The following is a 16,682-nucleotide window of genomic DNA, read 5'->3' as shown; positions in this document are numbered from 1 at the left end:
GTTGGGTCCGTCATGATGACTGCGAGAAGACGTGGGAGGGGGGGGGTGGGGGAAGACAAAGGAAGAGGCGTGTAGGCCCACTAGCGATATTGCTAGTCTGTACCTGCGCGGGGGTCGTTGCTCTGTGACGCAGGCAAGCTGCTGAGGAGAAGCCAAAGAAGTACCCGCGCGCAACGAGGTCGGTCTGCACAGCGTCCAACAGTCGAAGAAAGGGACCTCGAGGCAAGCAAGTCGTGCTGGTACACGGCGAGCCAGATGAGGATGCAAAGAGCTGTGCGCTTCTGCGCAGACGTCGACGCTTCAGGGATGAGACAAGGGAGAGCAAAGAGTGAGGGGAAGGAGCAGCAGAGCGTTTGCGGATAGTGGAGACACAGATTTGTGTGAATGGAGAGAGCGAGTAACTCCCGCGTGGACGGACGGAGTGAAGGGCGAGCGTGACCCGGTTATCTTTCCAACCTCTCCACACGAAAACCAGAGATGGCAGCAGTGCACACCCCAAATGACCCAATCCAACCCTGCGGCACCATCGACAGGCGATGCAGAGATCGAGAGGTGGTGTGCGGCGGTGCATGAAGCGAAAGGGTCTAACATCACAGGTCGGCTTTTTCTTGTGAGAACTTCATTTCTTCCCCCTTTTTCGGTTCAAGTCGCCGCCCTGGCCTCCTTTCTTTTGCTGAAAGAGAGCAGGGAAGGGTGGAGGGTGATGCCGGAGAAAGCGGGTGAAGGGGAGGTGAGAAGGGGGCGGGGGCGCAAACACCCCTGCACAGACACCAGAGCCAATGACCCCCCAAACATACGTACGCGCAGTCCACAGCGGATGGACTAACCGTAGTCTCGCTCATCCAGGAGGAGGAGGAGGAGGAGACACGCGCGAACCCGAAAACATAAACAGACAAGAGGAGCATATAAAGCCAAGGAGGTTCCCAGAAGAGCGTTTGACCGCTCTCATGCGACGTAGTACACACACGCACACATATATACTCTCATGCTGCTGTCAGCTGCCCAGTTGGCGTGGGCGCAGGAAGGGGGGAGGGTGGAAGGAGGCACAACACGCGGAAAACCGAAACAGGGCCTACAAGCAGAGAGGCCTCACGCGGCGAAAGGGGAGAGACCTCTCCAGAAAGAAGAGAGCACCAGTCACACCGATTAATGTGCCGCCGTCATCGCCGCGACGCTGGCGCCCGTGTTTTCCTTCTCTGCTTCAGAATATGTTCACACGGCTACCCTGGCGGAGCACCTCCAGCAATTCCTCTATCGTATCACACTCAGCGCAGCGCAGCTCCAGTTCCGCAGGACTGAGGCCTTTCGTATTGGGAGTGCTGCTGTTAGCACTGTCATCAAAGGTGGACATAGTGGAGTCCAACTTGGATGTGCTCACCGACGCTGCTTCCAGCAACGAGCGCAGTTCCTCTAGCTGGGCCGGGAGAAGCGTTGTGTGAGAGAAGTAGTGCTCCACCATGGCCACTGCACACGCCGCATCGAAGTTGTGCATGTGCAGCTTCATCGTCACGACGCCAGGCCGCAGCAACGATGGGTGTAGCTTCTCAATGTGGTTTGTCGTCATGATGACAATGCGCTGCGGAAAGTCCAGCACGCCGTTCAGCGCCTTCGTGAGCCCCTCGATAGTGAGGGCACTAGCAGCTTTTTGGTTCTTGGCCGTCACCTTCACCATCTCGTGCTTCGTCAAGGCCTTCTCTGATGATGTGCTTGCCTTTCCCGATGAGACCACGTCAGCGGCATCGCTGTTCTCGCCAGTCACCCTATCACTGCTCTTCGTGTCACTTGACAGCGGTGGCGTTGTCGGGGCTTCTGCCCTACGTCTCTTCTGTTGCTTCCGCTCCTCTCCTCCAGCTTCTCCCTCCTCCGACTCATCCTTGAGGACAATGGCTGTCGTGGCGTCCACATCCTCGAGGATGTACACGAGCTTCGCCGGGTCTAGCACCTCCATCGAGTCGTTGCTGCCCCTGCAGTTGTCGAAGTTTCTGTCATTTTGCTTCTCTTTTACTTTAAAGCGACCGCTGAACATGCACTTGATCAGCTCCTCGTCGTTGCGAATGCGGGAGAGTGAGATGGCAAACAGGTCCCGCTTAGTGTAGGCGGCAACGGCCTTGGCAAGACTTGTTTTGCCGGTGCCGGGGGGTCCGTAGAGCAGCAGCACCAGCTTCTGCGGGTATCCGGGGATGGCGTATTTGCCGGTTTTCTTTTCAAAGTCATCAATGAGCTTGATGAGTCGCGGCTTGGCGGGGAAGAAGAGAGACTGAAATGTCTTCTCAGAGCGCAGCGGGTAGCAGTTACACACCAATGCGCCGAAGCCGAGTTTCTGCTGCGTCAGCAACGGCTGATAGAGGTAGCGCTCCGTGCGCTTCGCGGCTTCTTTATACTGGAAGCGGTAGTGTTCCAGCGAGCGTTCCAAGAGAGACTGGATAGCGTCGCCGTTGGCGTTGGCATCGCGCTCCAGCTGCGCGACAGCTTCGCTCGCCTCCGAGGCCTCCGTTGTGTTCGCGCGTGTCAAGCAGAGCCCCCTCATGAATGTGGGGAAGCTATGCTTGTACTGCGTGATGGTGAAGAGCGACTCCTGGGCCGCTACCGAATTCCCAGGCTCGCCTTGACGGCCCTCACCTTTGCTCCGTCCGCTTTTGTTGTTGTTGTCTCCGGCGACGCTCTGCTTCAGCTCAAGGTGCGTCGTGAGACGCATGGGGAGCTCCTTGGCCGGGCCGGCGTCCACGAAACAGTAGTCACGCAGGGCTTCGGTGTAGCTCCCCGCATCTCGAAGCAACTTTCCTGGAACAGAGATGTACTTCAGCTCTGCCACATCGAAGCGAGGCTTCAGCACCTTCGTCACATACGTCGACAGTGCCACTCGCAGGGTATGGCCGTAGTAGAGCCCACCGCTGTGCTCAAGTGTCTTGAAGGTAGCACTTGTGCTGTCAACGTTGGCGAAGTAGGAGAGGACGCGACTCACCAGCTGCGGCCACCACGTACGCGTGAGGTAGGCTATCGCACTCGACACGAGTGGCAGCAAGGCCGCAATCATCATGTCTGTCAACAGGTTCCCTGTGCGCAGGGAGTACATGAAGTTGAGGTTCAGCAGATCGACATACGAGTCCATTGTTGCGCATGTATCTGTGCGTACAGTTTCAGCGAGAGAAGAGAGGAAAGAAGAGGAGTGAAGTGGCGACCTGAGAGGTCAAGAACTTGAGGATGGAGATAGGGGGTGCTGTTTGCTGGACACACGCCCCCAGGCGCAAAACAGCGGTACCGCAGTGACGTCCACCCGTCCGTGCCTTGCGGACTCGATGAGAGCGATCGCAAAGACACAAAGGCGGAGTGCAACAACACGACGTGACGGTACACAGAGACAACTGAGCAGAGGAAACCGTGGCGGTCCCAGCGAGGAGTGGCGATGAGCGGAAGCGGGGGAGGGGAGGGGAAAGGCTGGTGTGACGGTGGTTGGGGAAGATAACAGTCCTGCAACGGCGGCGAAGAGGGAATGGCAAGTCACATAGGTAAGCCGTGAAGTGCTGAAGCGCACGGGGGATTGTTGCATCACGACACCTGGAAGCAAGTTACGTTGGTTGTACCTTTCCTGCTTGTTTCACCTGCACGTGTCAGGCTGGGCCTTGTCTGCCGCGTAGGCGACGCTGTGAAGTTGCTTGTACGCATCATCGTGCTTTGAGGGGCGCTTCATCATGAAGGGCCCAAACATCATTCCTGATCTGCGCCATTTCCCAAGACACACCCACAAAGAAGCGGGTGCAGAGAACCAAGCGCGTAAGGGATGCGGGGAAAGAAGACGTGAAAGCCGCAACCCATCCGTGCACCGCACCGGACCCCGACCGACGCTTTCTAGCAGTCCTCAAAGGTTTGACCCCAACGCTGGGATGAAGGTTTGTGCGATAGACTTCAGGATCGCTCCTGCTGAAAGTGGCGAAGCAACGGAGGAGGAGGAGGATACGCCGTCGAACAAGAACTGCTCCACTCGCGTTGCATCCTGCGCCGAAATAACGCCTTCGCGGCTGTGGCTCTGGGCGATGGCGCTGGGGAGCGTGTTGCTGCCGCTAGCTGACGAAGGCAGAGCCTTACCGTCGTGCCCCCGTTGTGCTTGGGGAAGATATGCTCGGTAAATGGAGTTCATTGTTGCCTGCACGTGAGCCGATAGCGCACCAGCGGCTCTGCTGCACCCAGGCTGTCGCGAGTGTACAGACTCACTGGCGGCGCCTCCGGCGTGTGGCACCTCGTCCCACAGCAGACGCAGCATTGCAGCTCGCACGCTAACTGGCAGGTCCGGTGACAAGGGGAGGTACAACAACTCCTCGCTAAGCCGAGTTGCTTGGGCACATCCCGGAAATACAACTGCGTCCTCGAATCGCAGTACCTCGACCCCACTTGCATCACGTGCGGTCGCCAAGGAGTCCCATGCGCGCGGACGCACTGCTGCCGCCTCGACTAGAGCCTCATTCCGCAGGAGCTCGGCAGTTGCCCGAGGGGAGGCGGGGTCGGCGACGCGCACGAGGAGTGCCGTGGCGAACGCCTCGACGCAGCAACTGCTTCGGCGCTCGCCTCGCGCGGTTTCGCCGTCGTCCGCTGCCGAGACAGCCACTACCCACGGCGGCAGTTGCGCGACAAAGGACCACAGAGAGAGATACGCTGCGAAGGTGCGGGTGGCTCCAGCGGCGTCGCTCGTCACTCGAGGTGCGCTGTCACTGGAGAAGGTCGGCGACATGAGCAACACGGACCATCGCAGTCGGATTTGCCACTCCATTGTGCAGTTGGTGATCATTTCCTCCGGTGCCGTGAGAGCCGCAGCCGCTATTCTAGCAGACGACTCGCTCTTCACCACCGTGAGCGATTTCTTGCCTCCTTGGACGCTGTCGGTGGCGACTGGGTGCGTTATATAGGTGGTACGCTTTTCGACTGGTGTGTCAGCGGAGACGCGGTGCGATGCGACCCCAGAGATCCCATCGTCGTCGGTCGTACCAGTACCGCCTCTGCGGCGCAACAACCACCGTCGTAGCTGCGCTTGCGCGTATAGGGGAACCCTCGGCAGTGTCTGAGTGGGAAAGCGGTGAAGCATAGCTAAAGCCTCCTGCGCCATTGCCGTACCCTGATGCTGCATACCCGCCTCTTGCCAAGCGACGGCGCAAAGTCGGTGCGCCCATGGACACCATACCTTGATGATAAACTTGCTGGCGCCGGTGACCGCGTCAAGCGTTGCAGTGAGGCGGGGGTAGCTGCGCGCCTTTGTCTGCCAGACCGCGTCACCGCCCCTGTTTTCCACCTGCCCTGGCTGACACTGAGACTTCATGTGCAGCAGGAGGGCAGAGTCGTCGCTACACAGCTCCACGACCGCTCCGCCGTACATGCCGGCGTCGTCGAAGGCGGTTAGGCGCACATCCGGCCGCACCGACAACGTGGTGCATTGCGCCTGACGTTTTCTCATCCACTGCGGACGGTGCTTCGGGTCCAAGTCATGCACCGCATCCAACGGCAGTGTTGGCACACACAGCTCCACCACCTGCCAGCCGTGCATCTTGACGAGCACGCACGCCTCATCACCATTGCGAACGCTGCGGCCGCGAACACTGGCGAGGACCAGCACACCGGTTAGTGACGCTGCACTCGACGCGGATGACAACGCGCACGGCTTCGCTGTGCTTCGGCGCACCTGCCGGATCAGGTCGCGTAAGTGACGCAGGTCCACGTCGTAGTGCTCTGCATCGGCGCATATGTCGTACCCAACGACCGTCGTGCCTTGGCTGCGAAAGGCGTCGCGCAAGACGGGGATGAGGTGAGTGGTCCACGGGGCGGTGAGGAGCCCAGGCACAAGAATGGCAACGTGCGAGGCTCTCGTACGCGCGTGCACGTAGCGCAGGTAAGCATTCAGTGCAACAGGCGTAGTGGTAGAAAACAGAGCCGAGCGCATTCGCGGTGGGGCGGCAGTGGAAACAGAAGGCGGGACGCTGGGCAGTGCCGAAGACAGCGATAGTGCCTCGGTGCCCACCACAGCGCCGAGGAGGCGACAAAGGGGTCCCTCTTCGCTAGAAAGACACGCAGCGGTGGCCGCCGTAAACACGAACGAGTCCCCCCGGTCTGCCTTTATCAGCTTCTTCGCGAGAGAGTACACGGTAAAGGCATGCGATAGTGCTTCGATCAGTGTGGCGGATGACGAGTTCAGCTTGGCTGGCTTGAAGGCGCCGGAGGCTGTTGGAAAGGCGCCAGTGATGAGAGGAAGAAGCAACCGCCTAGCAAGCATCAATACGGCAGTCCGCTGCACCTTTGCTAAGGTCATGACGGATATGACTCTAAGCGCTCTGCGAAGTACCACCTGGGCTGGCGGTGGAAGAGCGCCAATCAGGGCGGCCAAGAGCATTGTTGCCCCTCCCCTCACACGTACCAGGGGATGGTGCACTACGTTGCCACTATCGGGCATGTCTGAACGAGAAAAAGGATGAAGTGACGGTGATAGGATTTACCGATACAACGCGAGGGGGGGGGGGTGCAGGGAGAGGGTTGTGGCCTGTGCGCGTTGGACGGCGTAGCGCTAAGCCCTTCTCCTCTGTGGGTTTCTAGGAGGCACTGGTAGCCGCCTCTGTTGCTTTTCTTCTTGCTGGGATAGCACCGAGGTTGAGAAGAGAGATATGGGGTGCGTTACTTCGCACACACCCCAAGACACAGTCACACACCCGAGTATAGCCGTGGCTGACTTTCACTTGTCGACCGCACAGATGATGCTGTCGTTGCAGCTCGACGACAGAGATTGCGGGGCGTTTGTGATGGGATCCTAAGAAAAAGAGAAAAGAGGAGATCGATGCATCATCACACACGCAAAGGAAACATCGGAAGGCGCAGACTGTTTGCAAAAATAGTCGCCTCCCTCGACGAGTTCACTTTAATTGAATGAGCGGTAGAACGCCATCTCCCCCTCCCCCCTCCCCCCGAGGGCGGAGAGCCGGCAATTCCAGCGCAGTGTGTCTGTCGTATTTGCGCCCCCACTCTCTCCAGTGTCACTAGACAGAAGAATAAAAGGAATGCGGTGACACCACTTGGATGCACGCACGCCTAAACCGTTGCGCGTTGCCCATACCACCACACTCTCACGGACAAAAGGCTACCCGCAGCGAGAGCAGGCCACTTTCACTAGTGGTCACCCGTTTCCTTGCTGAGTTGGCCTCGTTCATGACGCTCTCGCCTCACTCGACCGTGCGTGTTCCTCCGCAGCGACTTTCTCGCGTAACTGTTCAAGCCTGCATCGCATGAAAAGAGAGGCTTCATTGCACAACGGCTCTGTAACTTCGACACCGAACTCCTGCACGTACCCACACAGCGAGCATGAGGAGGAGATGGGGAGGGGGGAGGGGAAGGAACTAGTGAGGAGAAGCGCCGAAGAGGGAGTGACCGCGGCACAGAGTCATCGCCCAAGTGAGACAGCCAAATAAGCTATAGTACCCTACACTACAGCGACGTTCGTGCAGCTATTGATGGACTGGAGGCGAAGGTGGAGGTGGTTGTGGCAGGAATGGGCTGTTGGAGGATCTGCAACAGGTACATCAAGGATGAACATGGGTACATACACATGGGCGTCTCGGAAAGAAAAAAGCAAAGCAAAGCTGCATCGCATCACCGGCGAAGGGACAAAGAGCCACGACCGCGACGACCACCGACAAACCAAACAGGGGAACAAAACAGATGACAGTTTATTCTACATCACATGAACAAAGAAGAGGAGAGGGGCGCGGTCGTAGGGGGCGGTGAAAGGGGGGGGGGATCGACCACCAGCGAATCCACTCGGCGTCTTTCCCTCCTCCCCCCTAGCTTGCACACACACGAAGAATCACTGACACGCGCAATGAAAAGGGACACCAAGAGTAAGAGTCGAGCTTATGACATCGCTGGCGCTGCCTCGTTGCTACCCTAACTCACCTGCGGTCGACTCCCGCTCCGTCTCCATCTTCAGCCGCAGGCTCAGCTGCTGGTTCGCGTGTCGCAAGTACTTCAGCTCATCCTGCTGCTGCGCATGCCGCAGCTGCCGTTCCTCTTCGAAGCATTGCACCGCTGCCTTGCGGGCTTCCAGCAACTCGTGTTTCCGTACCTCCAAGACTACCTTCTCTTGCTGCAGGGCGGCGAGGCGCTCTTCCAGGACAAGCGCGTCATGCGTGTCCTGCAGCAGCTTGCCAGCGACAAACCGTTCCCCTTCGCGCAGCAGTGCTGCGTGGACCTGAAGGGCGCGCTCCGCTTCTTCTCGTACGCGGGCCAGCAACAGACCCCGTGCTGGTTCCTCGACGGTAACCTGGCGTACCAGCTCTGAAAAGAGGTCACGATAGAGTTCTCGCCGAATGAGGCACAGGCCGGTAGGCCGCGCCCGGCGAGCCTCGAGGCGCTTCCGCAGTGCACCATGAAGCGCCATGACATCCTCACGAAACGCAGGCGCTGCTGAGACCGTTTGAACAGAGACCAGCTGCACAGCATCCTCCTCAGCAGCTTTGCTGTCGCTACTCACGCCACTAGGAGACCCAGTACACCTGGGAGAGGCAGCGGTGGACTGGTGCTGAATGGGGAAGAGAACGTCAAGCAGTGCCCCCGTGTCGTGGACGTGCCGCATGAGGTACGGCATGTTTACCGACAATCTCTGACTGTCCGCGGAGGCCGCAGCCGCTGTGGCTGCGGGTTGCATGAATGCGTGAGGAGCGGCTCCTCGGCTTGGGGTCAAGCCCGCAGTCGGTGATGGTGGAGCGGAGCCAACATCGCGTCGCACGTCTGCCGCTGGGCGATGTCCAGAGTTGCCCATCGAGGCTGCAGCGGCAGAGTTCGTGGTTGCTTCTCTGCTACGTGCAGTGCCAGCAAGGGAGCACTTGCGCATTCCAGTGTCGTGTATGGTCTGCGCTCGCGATAGAGGCGCCAGCGACACCCCAGGCATAGTCGGCACGGTGGCATCGCGTGTTTGTCGGTACACGTTCTGTGCCGTGCGCTTGGCGTCGTGCAGCCTGCGCGCTGCCAAAGACAGTGCGGCGGTGCCAGCAGTTAGTGGGTGTGGCGAGCTGGTCACTGCGGGTGTGGTCCTTGCTATCCCTGTGGTGGTCCGCCGAAGCGCGACCAGGTCGATTGCGCCAACTTCGCCACTGGTGGTGCGCACCAGCACTGGCGGATTCAGCTGGAGGAGAGGCGTGGTGAGATCTACCTCATCCATGGTGTGTGTGTGTGTGTGTGTGTGTGTGTCACTGTAATTCCGTGCGCAGCTGTAAATCAGCCACCGAGTCAGAGAGAGAGAGAGAGAGATACGACGTGGAGATGAAAGCTACGGCGCTGCACGCACAGAGAGAGAGTGAGTAAGTGAGGGAGGGGATAAAGGTTGTCTTCTTGGTGTGATGCCACACGTCCTTGTCACTGGCGCAGGGAGACCGGGGAGGAGAGTGGGTGGGTGGACAGAAGCAAAAAGGAGAGGGTCTGAGTGTGTGTACGAGCACCGTCGGGGTTTGAGGCGTCCACGGCCCCGCCGAGACAGACGTCGTTGTCATCCCGTCGAGAGTGCAGCGCATGCGACGACCCGTTCTCTCATCCTTCGTTTTGTGCACCGTCATGCGCTTGGCACCATGGGGCCTCATACTGCCTCTTGGCTCTATTTCATCTGAGGCGGATACATGAGAAACAAAAAAACACCATCGTAGCGATCGCAGTTACAACGTCCCCGTCCTCTCTTCCCCTTCGGGTCCGTTGAAGTCGAGAACGCTACAGAGGGGAGTGTGTGTGGGCGTGGGCGGGGGAGGCGGAGAGCAGGACTGGAAGGAAAGTAAACACGACAGAGAAACAGAGATCTGATGGGCCTTTATTGTACATCAAACAGAATGTTTTTTCGTGTGTATGCGCTTAGCAAAGGAAGAGGTGCCATATGAAGAGTGGTGACGTCGGCGTGGAGGCGTGCGACTGCCAAGGATGGACGCAGCCGTTATGCATCCCCTCTTTCTCTCATCACCCCATCCATACGATGTACACGTACGTTCTTGTCGGGCCGCTGCCGCTGCCGCACCGTGTTGCCCACTTCCAGCTGCCTTAGGCGCACAAAATCATACGGAAGGGGAACAACGTCATCCGCCAAAAATAATAATGTGGAAGCACACAACGGTGACATTAGAGTACACGGAATAGAGGGCCGCCGTAGTTGCAGCACGAACGCACCTGTGAGCATCAGGAAGAAGGCGGAGGTCCTGGAGAGAAGTAAGACGGCTGCAGCCGCGTACGAGAAGCCGCTGGAGAGAGACTATCGATTGGTCTCCAATCAGGAAGATCGCAGCTGGGGGAGAGCGAACGCATGCTGACGTGGCGCTTGTGCCCTTTCCTCCGCGCCCCTCTCCCACCCCGAGTGAGCTCGGCGGTGGCCGAGTGGAAGGGGCGACAAATGCCATGCAGCTACGTGCCCCTTCTCTCTGGCGAGCGTTTCCCATCTCACGAGTTCGCCACGGCACAGCCGAAGCGACGGGTGCCGAACTGCAGCCGCGGGTCAGACCGTATCGCCCGCTTGTTCTTGTATGCCACAAAGCGAAGGACGTCCATCTCGGCCGGGCTAAACAGCTTCTCCGCCCACAACTCCAGTGTGGTGCTACCGTTCAAACAGGTGTCTCGCAGCGATGCAGCTCCGAGGCCCAGAAGAACCTTCACCGCTGGCAGGTCCGCCCGTTTCAGCGCCTCTTCGATGGCGGGAGCCTCTGGGCAGTCGAGCGGACACGCCTGTACGGTCGTGATGCCGTTCTCAAACATAACACTCAAAGCCGCCGTGTTAAAGCGGCGAGTGTGGCCAGCAGCGCCAACGGCGATCCCCCCCGCGTCGTCGCTGTGGTGAGCATTCTTGCCAAAAAGCAAAGCGTGCAGCGTCTCAGCGGTCATGTACGTTTGCGGGGCAACCGCAAAGGACTGCCAAAGAGCGTTGACGAGTGCCTTCGACTTGAGGACGCCCGCACTGTAGATGTTGGGGTAGGCGAGCGTAAGAGGCAGCGAAACCGAGGTGGGGGCGAGGTCGGCTTCCTCACGTTCCTCCTCCTGGGTCGCCTGGAGCACTTCAGTGCTGATTAGGGAGGGACCTTGGCGCTGCGCGACGGCCGCCGGCAAGGATGCAACACCACAGTTCTGCTTTCTGGAGGCGCGCAACGAGACACCAGTGGGCGGGGCGCGCCTTCCCGCTCTCGACGCACTCAGAGACCCGTCACCGCCGCCGCCGGCTTCGCTGTGCGCCGCTGCTTCGGCATCGAGGTGGTCGAGGATGGCGATGTAGGTGCTGCTGTTAGAGTCGATCAGCTCAAAAAGTTCCGGCAATTGTTCACGCATCCAGGTAACTGCAGCGTCGCTGTACTGCCCCTTGCACTGGCGCCACCGAATCTCATTCCACAGGTAGTACGCAAACAGCTGCACCGTGGCCACTTTCTTGGCGCGGTTGCCGTTCCGGTTGATGCTGCAGGTGGATGACCACGCCTGGACTAGATCCGGCAAGGGGCAATAGCCGGTGCTCCCAAATAGTTCAAACGGTGGCAGGTGCCCTAAGACGCGCTGCCGCGTGGCACCACGGCAAAAGTCAATAGTGCAGAGGAGAAGTAGTTTGGTGGTACCGGCGCGGGTGCGGTCTTGCGGGCGCCGCAGAAATCGCATTGACTTCAGCTCCAGCAGGTGCGCGAAAAAGGCAGTGTGGGCGTCGATGTCGTCTCTCTGTGCTTCTTCCACGGTCACTTCTTCTGCCTTGCAGGTGTTCCCAGCAGTGGAGGTGAAGCAGTGCTCTGCATCGCCAAGGATCGTCGCAGCACACGAGGGCCGTGGTATTGGTGTCGTCGTGAGAGCCAGTAGGAGCAACACGAGGTCGCTCTGATACAGCCGTTGATGACGCACCGCGGCCACGTGTGCGATTCTCACTGCCACAGGTGTGGCAGACGTTTCATCTGTGGCGGGATCAGCGAGGCCGACAAAGGCGGCGGTTACAAGAGGGTCCTGGCGGGGATGACCACTCTCGAGTCGCTCTGCGACATACGTGCGTGCCACGCTCTCCTCCAGCGTGTACTGCGACGGGGCTAATGGGGCACCGCGCGCGTCCACGGCGCTCATGCGATCGAGGCGCCTCTGCAGTTCCAGCAGCACACGTTGAAGGAGCGGAGCAAACACCACTGTTGGGTGTCGCGCGCGCAGGCGGAACCGCCGCAAGCGTGCGTCGCGGTTGCTCATCTTCTCAATGCGCTGTAGGAGGAGTTCGGTGACATCTTCCACCGCCATCTCGTCCAGCTCCTCATCGTTGACAGCTTCTTCCTCTGACCCCTCGTCAGACATCCTCGTTGTGTCGTCGTCATCGTCTGCACTGCGGCCCGCACCGGCCCCATCATCTTCTGCGTCGACACCCCACTGCTGAATCAATTTCGCAGGCAAGCGCATCCACCACCACAGCGTCAGGCGCAAGAGACTGAGGCGATGAAAGACAGCTAGCTCTACCGGTCGCGTAGGGAGCAGGCCGGCATCCAACAGAGAGGTCAACACCAGGCGGCCGTAGTGGCCGGGGTCAACAATGCTGTCTAGTGCGTTGCCCCATCGGTGCGGGCAGCACAGCTCTGCCGTCTTCATCGGACTCGACACTGGCTCAACCTCGTCATCCCCAACGTCCTCTTCCGGGTGTTGCCCAGGCTGCGCCCTCCACTGACGCACATCATCAACCCCGGCGCCATTGGCAACGTCGGCGAAGGCGGGCAGTGCATAGAGGGGGTTCACATCGATCCACAGATTGCCAAGTGCGTAGGGGATCCGCAGTGCATCCTGCTGCAGGACACGTTGCCGGGTGCGGCAGATGGTTGCCAAAATGGGGAGAGCAGCTGACGTGTCCACAGACAACCAGGCATGGTCAAAAGTTCGCAGCACGGCGTGAGAGGAGACGCTATGCATTGCCGCTGCGGTGGCCGCATTGCCGTCCGCGTCGTCGTCCTCCGCCTCACCTGCGTCTTCCTCACTTTGCGGTTCTGCCCGGTGAGGCTGCAGGAGACAACACCGCAACGCGGCGGGGGAGAAGAGCGCCGCCAGCACAACGGGGCTAACAGGGATTATAGTGTCCAGTGCGTACTCTGGGACATGGCAACCGCCCTTTGCCTCCTCCTCGCTCCCCGTCTCACTCGCGGTCTCTTCGTCACTGCCGAGGGAAGCGTCGTCCGCCACCTCGCCCCGTGGTTGGCCCTCTTTCCGGGCCAACTGCTCTGCTCGCCGGCGCCGACAAGCCTCCATTACAAAGAGTGGGTGCGTGTCCAGCAGGTGCCACTCCTCACTGGTTGCGTCATACACAATGTACAGCTCATACTCAGTGAACGGGAAGTACGGCAGTGCGGCGACGGGCGGTGGTGCCGTGGAGATGCTCAGTACGTGTGAGCGGCCAGGGCCATCCAGTGATGCCAGGTCCTGCTGCTGGCTTTGAGTCTCCTCGCCCAAGTGGTGCTCCTCTTCGTTGAGCTCGCAATCATTAAAGGCGCCGAGTAGACTCTTCGATGTTAGCTCCGCGAGTGCCACGCTATCCCGGTTCGCGCTGTTGCTGCACGCCTCCTCATCGACCTCTTCTTCGCCCTCGCCGATGAAGGCACCTGAGGCAAGGTAAAAGTCTGTGTTGTGGTGCGCAGGGTCTGCTTCTTCGGCGTTGTTGCTGTTCTCTTTCGCCTCTTCGGTATTAGGTGTGCCGATGCAGAGTTGTCCGGTTGCATCGAGCTGCAGCCGGTCACACGGGTTCGGGTCTGGCGCAATGATCCAGCCATACATAATGTGAAGCACGCGCTGAAACGTGTGAGCATCGTTGGATAGCAGAGCCGGAAGCCAATACGGCGGAGGCTTCGGCAGGGTCGTCCATGGCCACACCACCTCTTTGAGTGGATCGGCGTTGCCGCCTTCCTCTTCTGCCTCTCCACCACCGTCATTCTCCTCCCCTTCCCCTTCGACTGCGTCACTGTGAGCTGACAGACGATTCCGCTTCTCACGTGCGCGCTCGGATAACAGGAAGCGCTGCTGGCGTTTTGTGTCACCGTGGAGGTGCCGCAAGATGAGACGACGCCGTAGTGCCGCCAGGGGTGCAGCGTAGTCGGTTTCGTAGCGGTGATTTTCTGCACAACAGCCCTGCAGCGTTGCGGCGACACTGCTCACCGCATTCCCTTCTTCCTTCTCTGTGCCATCGTCGGCTTCGCTTCCCCCTGCTGCCGCCGCCGGCGGAGCAACCTGTAAGGCAGCGTCTTCCTCGTCGCTGTTGCTACCCTTGCCATGGACACCGCCTTCCTGAGGTCGACCAATGATACCTCGTGTCAGACACACGTGCACGCGCGTCGGTTCGCACGCCGCTCTCGCGGATGCTTGCCGAGGTAGCCTTAGACGGATGGTCTTCGGGAACGGTTTCGGCGCGGGCGTGTCGTCGAGTGCGTCGTAGTCCTCCTCTTCTACCTCCTCGTCTGAGGGGTGTGAGGGCGGCAGCTCCCGCTCCTCCGCGGAGTCCGACACTGCGTCTTTGTCTTCCTCATCGACATCGTCATTCTCCCCGCGCTCCTGATCAGAGGCGATGTCGCCCTCTTCGTACTCTTCCGAGGACATGGTGTGGTTTGAATTGAGTCAATCTGTCAGCGCAGTGTAGGTGTGTTTGTGGTGGTGTGCGACTTGGTGTACAGTGTCGCGTAGCCAACATGTACAGAGGGAGAACAAAGGTCCGGCAGAGGGAAAGGGGGCAGCTTCGAGCACATCCTGGTTGCATGGCATCGAGAGGGAGAGAGAGAGAGGATGAGCAGCAGTGGAGAAGAGTGAGCGCCATCCCTCTTGCTCTCGAGCGGAGGCGGGGGAGGACGATAAAGGAAAGGAGGAGGGGACGGTATGACACTCGCGAAAAGTGCTCGACAAAGACGATGTGTCGCTCTTCGTAACGTCCCCGTGCCAAACGTGTATAGACGGGGGAAAAACGGACGGCGCCAACACTCCTCACCCCGTCACTTCTCATGCATCGGTGGCTTTTTGGTGGCTCCTTTGTGTTGTGCTCGACGTAAAAAAAGGGGAGCGATTGGGTTGCTGGGCTTGTGTGCGTGCGCGTGTGCGTGTGTGTGTGTGTGCGCGTGCATGGGGAGTCGACACGTCGTTCCGACTTCTCGCCGCCTCTCTGTGTACCTCTTGTCTCCCCCAGGAGACACGCACCGAAGCAGCAGATGCGAACTGCTGTTTTTTTCTCTCTCTCACACACAATAAAGGCGTTCGAGACACGTCTTCCAAGACGAAGAAGAGAAAGAGAGGTTCATGTGCGATGAGGGGGTTGCCATAAACGAGTGAGATGAGCGATTCGTACTGCATGTGGGTGCATAACTTCCTTCTGTGTGGTCTCCCCCACAGTCTAAGAAACATAGGTGCTAAGGAAATCGATTGGAGAGAGAGAGAGAAGCCTCTGCAAAAGGGACGCGGCTTAAGGAGTTCACTAGCATAGCCGTCTGGCCGTTCATGCGGAGAGGATCAATGGGGGACGAAGAAGAAACGCGGAACACAAAACATCAAGCACAGTCGAGTCACCCACTGCTTTTCCACCCACCTACCCACCCACACACACATACACATCTAAGCCGATGCTAATAACGCACCATTTTTTCCCTTTCAGCATACCATTCTCCCACGAACAAGTCAGTAAACATACGCGTACAGCCACAGCTCACCCACCTCTGCTACACCGCGGCCAGATTCAGGATTCCGCTCCACATCACCGCAGTGAAGGAGCAGCAACAACAAAAACTGAGGGATGCGTATGCTTATTAAACCATCGACACGGTTCGCAATGAGCCGCTCCTAATGTAATCATAATCGCCAATCTCTGCCGCATGCCGCCCAGCCCAGACCTCCCTGTTGACACCAGGAGTCCGCAGCTTTATACTCCGAGGGAAGGCTGCAGGCTCTTGGCTTCCCCACAAAGGGTGAGGGTACCAGTCCCTGATACCGCGCACTGAAGTGGCCGGCCATCAGCGATGGTGGTGGTGAGAGACCTCAACGAGCAAAATAAATAAACGTTAAGAGGGGTTTTTGAAGTGCTCGCGCTAGGAGAAAGAGCCCATCAGACAAGAGCTAAGACATGGTGGCGTAACGGCCAGAGCTAAAAAGGCGACAGAAGAGGGAAAAGAACAAATATTAGCGACTGGCCATGGCGCGCACCCACAAACTGAAAGGACTCACTTTCCTAGAGATGAAGTAAGAAGAATGGGGAGGGGGATGGGGGGGGGGGGCGCGGCGGTGCCATGCCGCTTCTGCACAGGCGTACTTTATTTTTTCCATTCTTCTGTATCGGCCTCTCCCAGTCCGTCGGTGTCATGTGTTTCCTAAGAGAAGCAAAAAGAGGCGCGCCACTTCCATCTCTCGAGATTTTGTCCGACATCGTACCGTGTGCGTCTCCTCTGTATTAGTCTACGGCACATCGCCCACCCTATCTCATGGAGATGCAACGTACCGCGTGGGCTACACATCGTACAGAAGGAGGGAGTCTGCCCTGTCTCCCTTTGACTTCTGACACACACACACACACACCCGCGGCTGTGCGGGAAGTTGTGACGCCAGTCCCAACTTCCGCCTGACATGACAAAAGCCCACCCAACGCGAGAGTGCGTTATCAGCCCTGATCGCTTCAGTTGTCCTCCAGACTGCTTATCCTGTGGTGCGCCGTGTCTTTTCATTGCGTTGGAATG

At 58.9% G+C, this 16,682-nt stretch overlaps 4 protein-coding genes across 4 annotated transcripts; all 4 read right to left on the bottom strand.

Moving 5' to 3' along the window:
- Nucleotides 1-1,201: 1,201 nt before the first annotated feature.
- Nucleotides 1,202-3,109, bottom strand: LBRM_33_1410 (conserved hypothetical protein; the record flags this gene model as incomplete). The annotated part of the gene is made up of 1 exon (XM_001567859.2): nt 1,202-3,109. The coding sequence occupies one exon, from the start codon at nt 3,107-3,109 to the stop codon at nt 1,202-1,204; it is 1,908 nt and encodes a 635-aa protein (XP_001567909.1).
- A 747-nt stretch (nt 3,110-3,856) lies between these two features.
- On the bottom strand, nt 3,857-6,430 carry LBRM_33_1400 (conserved hypothetical protein; the record flags this gene model as incomplete). The annotated part of the gene is made up of 1 exon (XM_001567858.1): nt 3,857-6,430. One exon carries the CDS (start codon nt 6,428-6,430, stop codon nt 3,857-3,859), a length of 2,574 nt encoding a protein of 857 aa, XP_001567908.1.
- Nucleotides 6,431-7,906: 1,476 nt separating this feature from the next.
- LBRM_33_1390 (putative 33 kDa inner dynein arm light chain,axonemal) lies at nt 7,907-9,184 on the bottom strand (the record flags this gene model as incomplete). The annotated part of the gene is made up of 1 exon (XM_001567857.2): nt 7,907-9,184. One exon carries the CDS (start codon nt 9,182-9,184, stop codon nt 7,907-7,909), a length of 1,278 nt encoding a protein of 425 aa, XP_001567907.2.
- A 1,253-nt stretch (nt 9,185-10,437) lies between these two features.
- On the bottom strand, nt 10,438-14,571 carry LBRM_33_1380 (conserved hypothetical protein; the record flags this gene model as incomplete). The annotated part of the gene is made up of 1 exon (XM_001567856.2): nt 10,438-14,571. The coding sequence occupies one exon, from the start codon at nt 14,569-14,571 to the stop codon at nt 10,438-10,440; it is 4,134 nt and encodes a 1,377-aa protein (XP_001567906.2).
- Between the last annotated feature and the right edge of the window lie 2,111 nt (nt 14,572-16,682).

This window comes from Leishmania braziliensis, chromosome 33 (assembly GCF_000002845.2).
Source record: "Leishmania braziliensis MHOM/BR/75/M2904 complete genome, chromosome 33".
In the NCBI taxonomy this organism is placed as follows: domain Eukaryota; phylum Euglenozoa; class Kinetoplastea; order Trypanosomatida; family Trypanosomatidae; genus Leishmania; species Leishmania braziliensis.
This window is presented reverse-complemented; position numbering and strand designations above follow the sequence as displayed.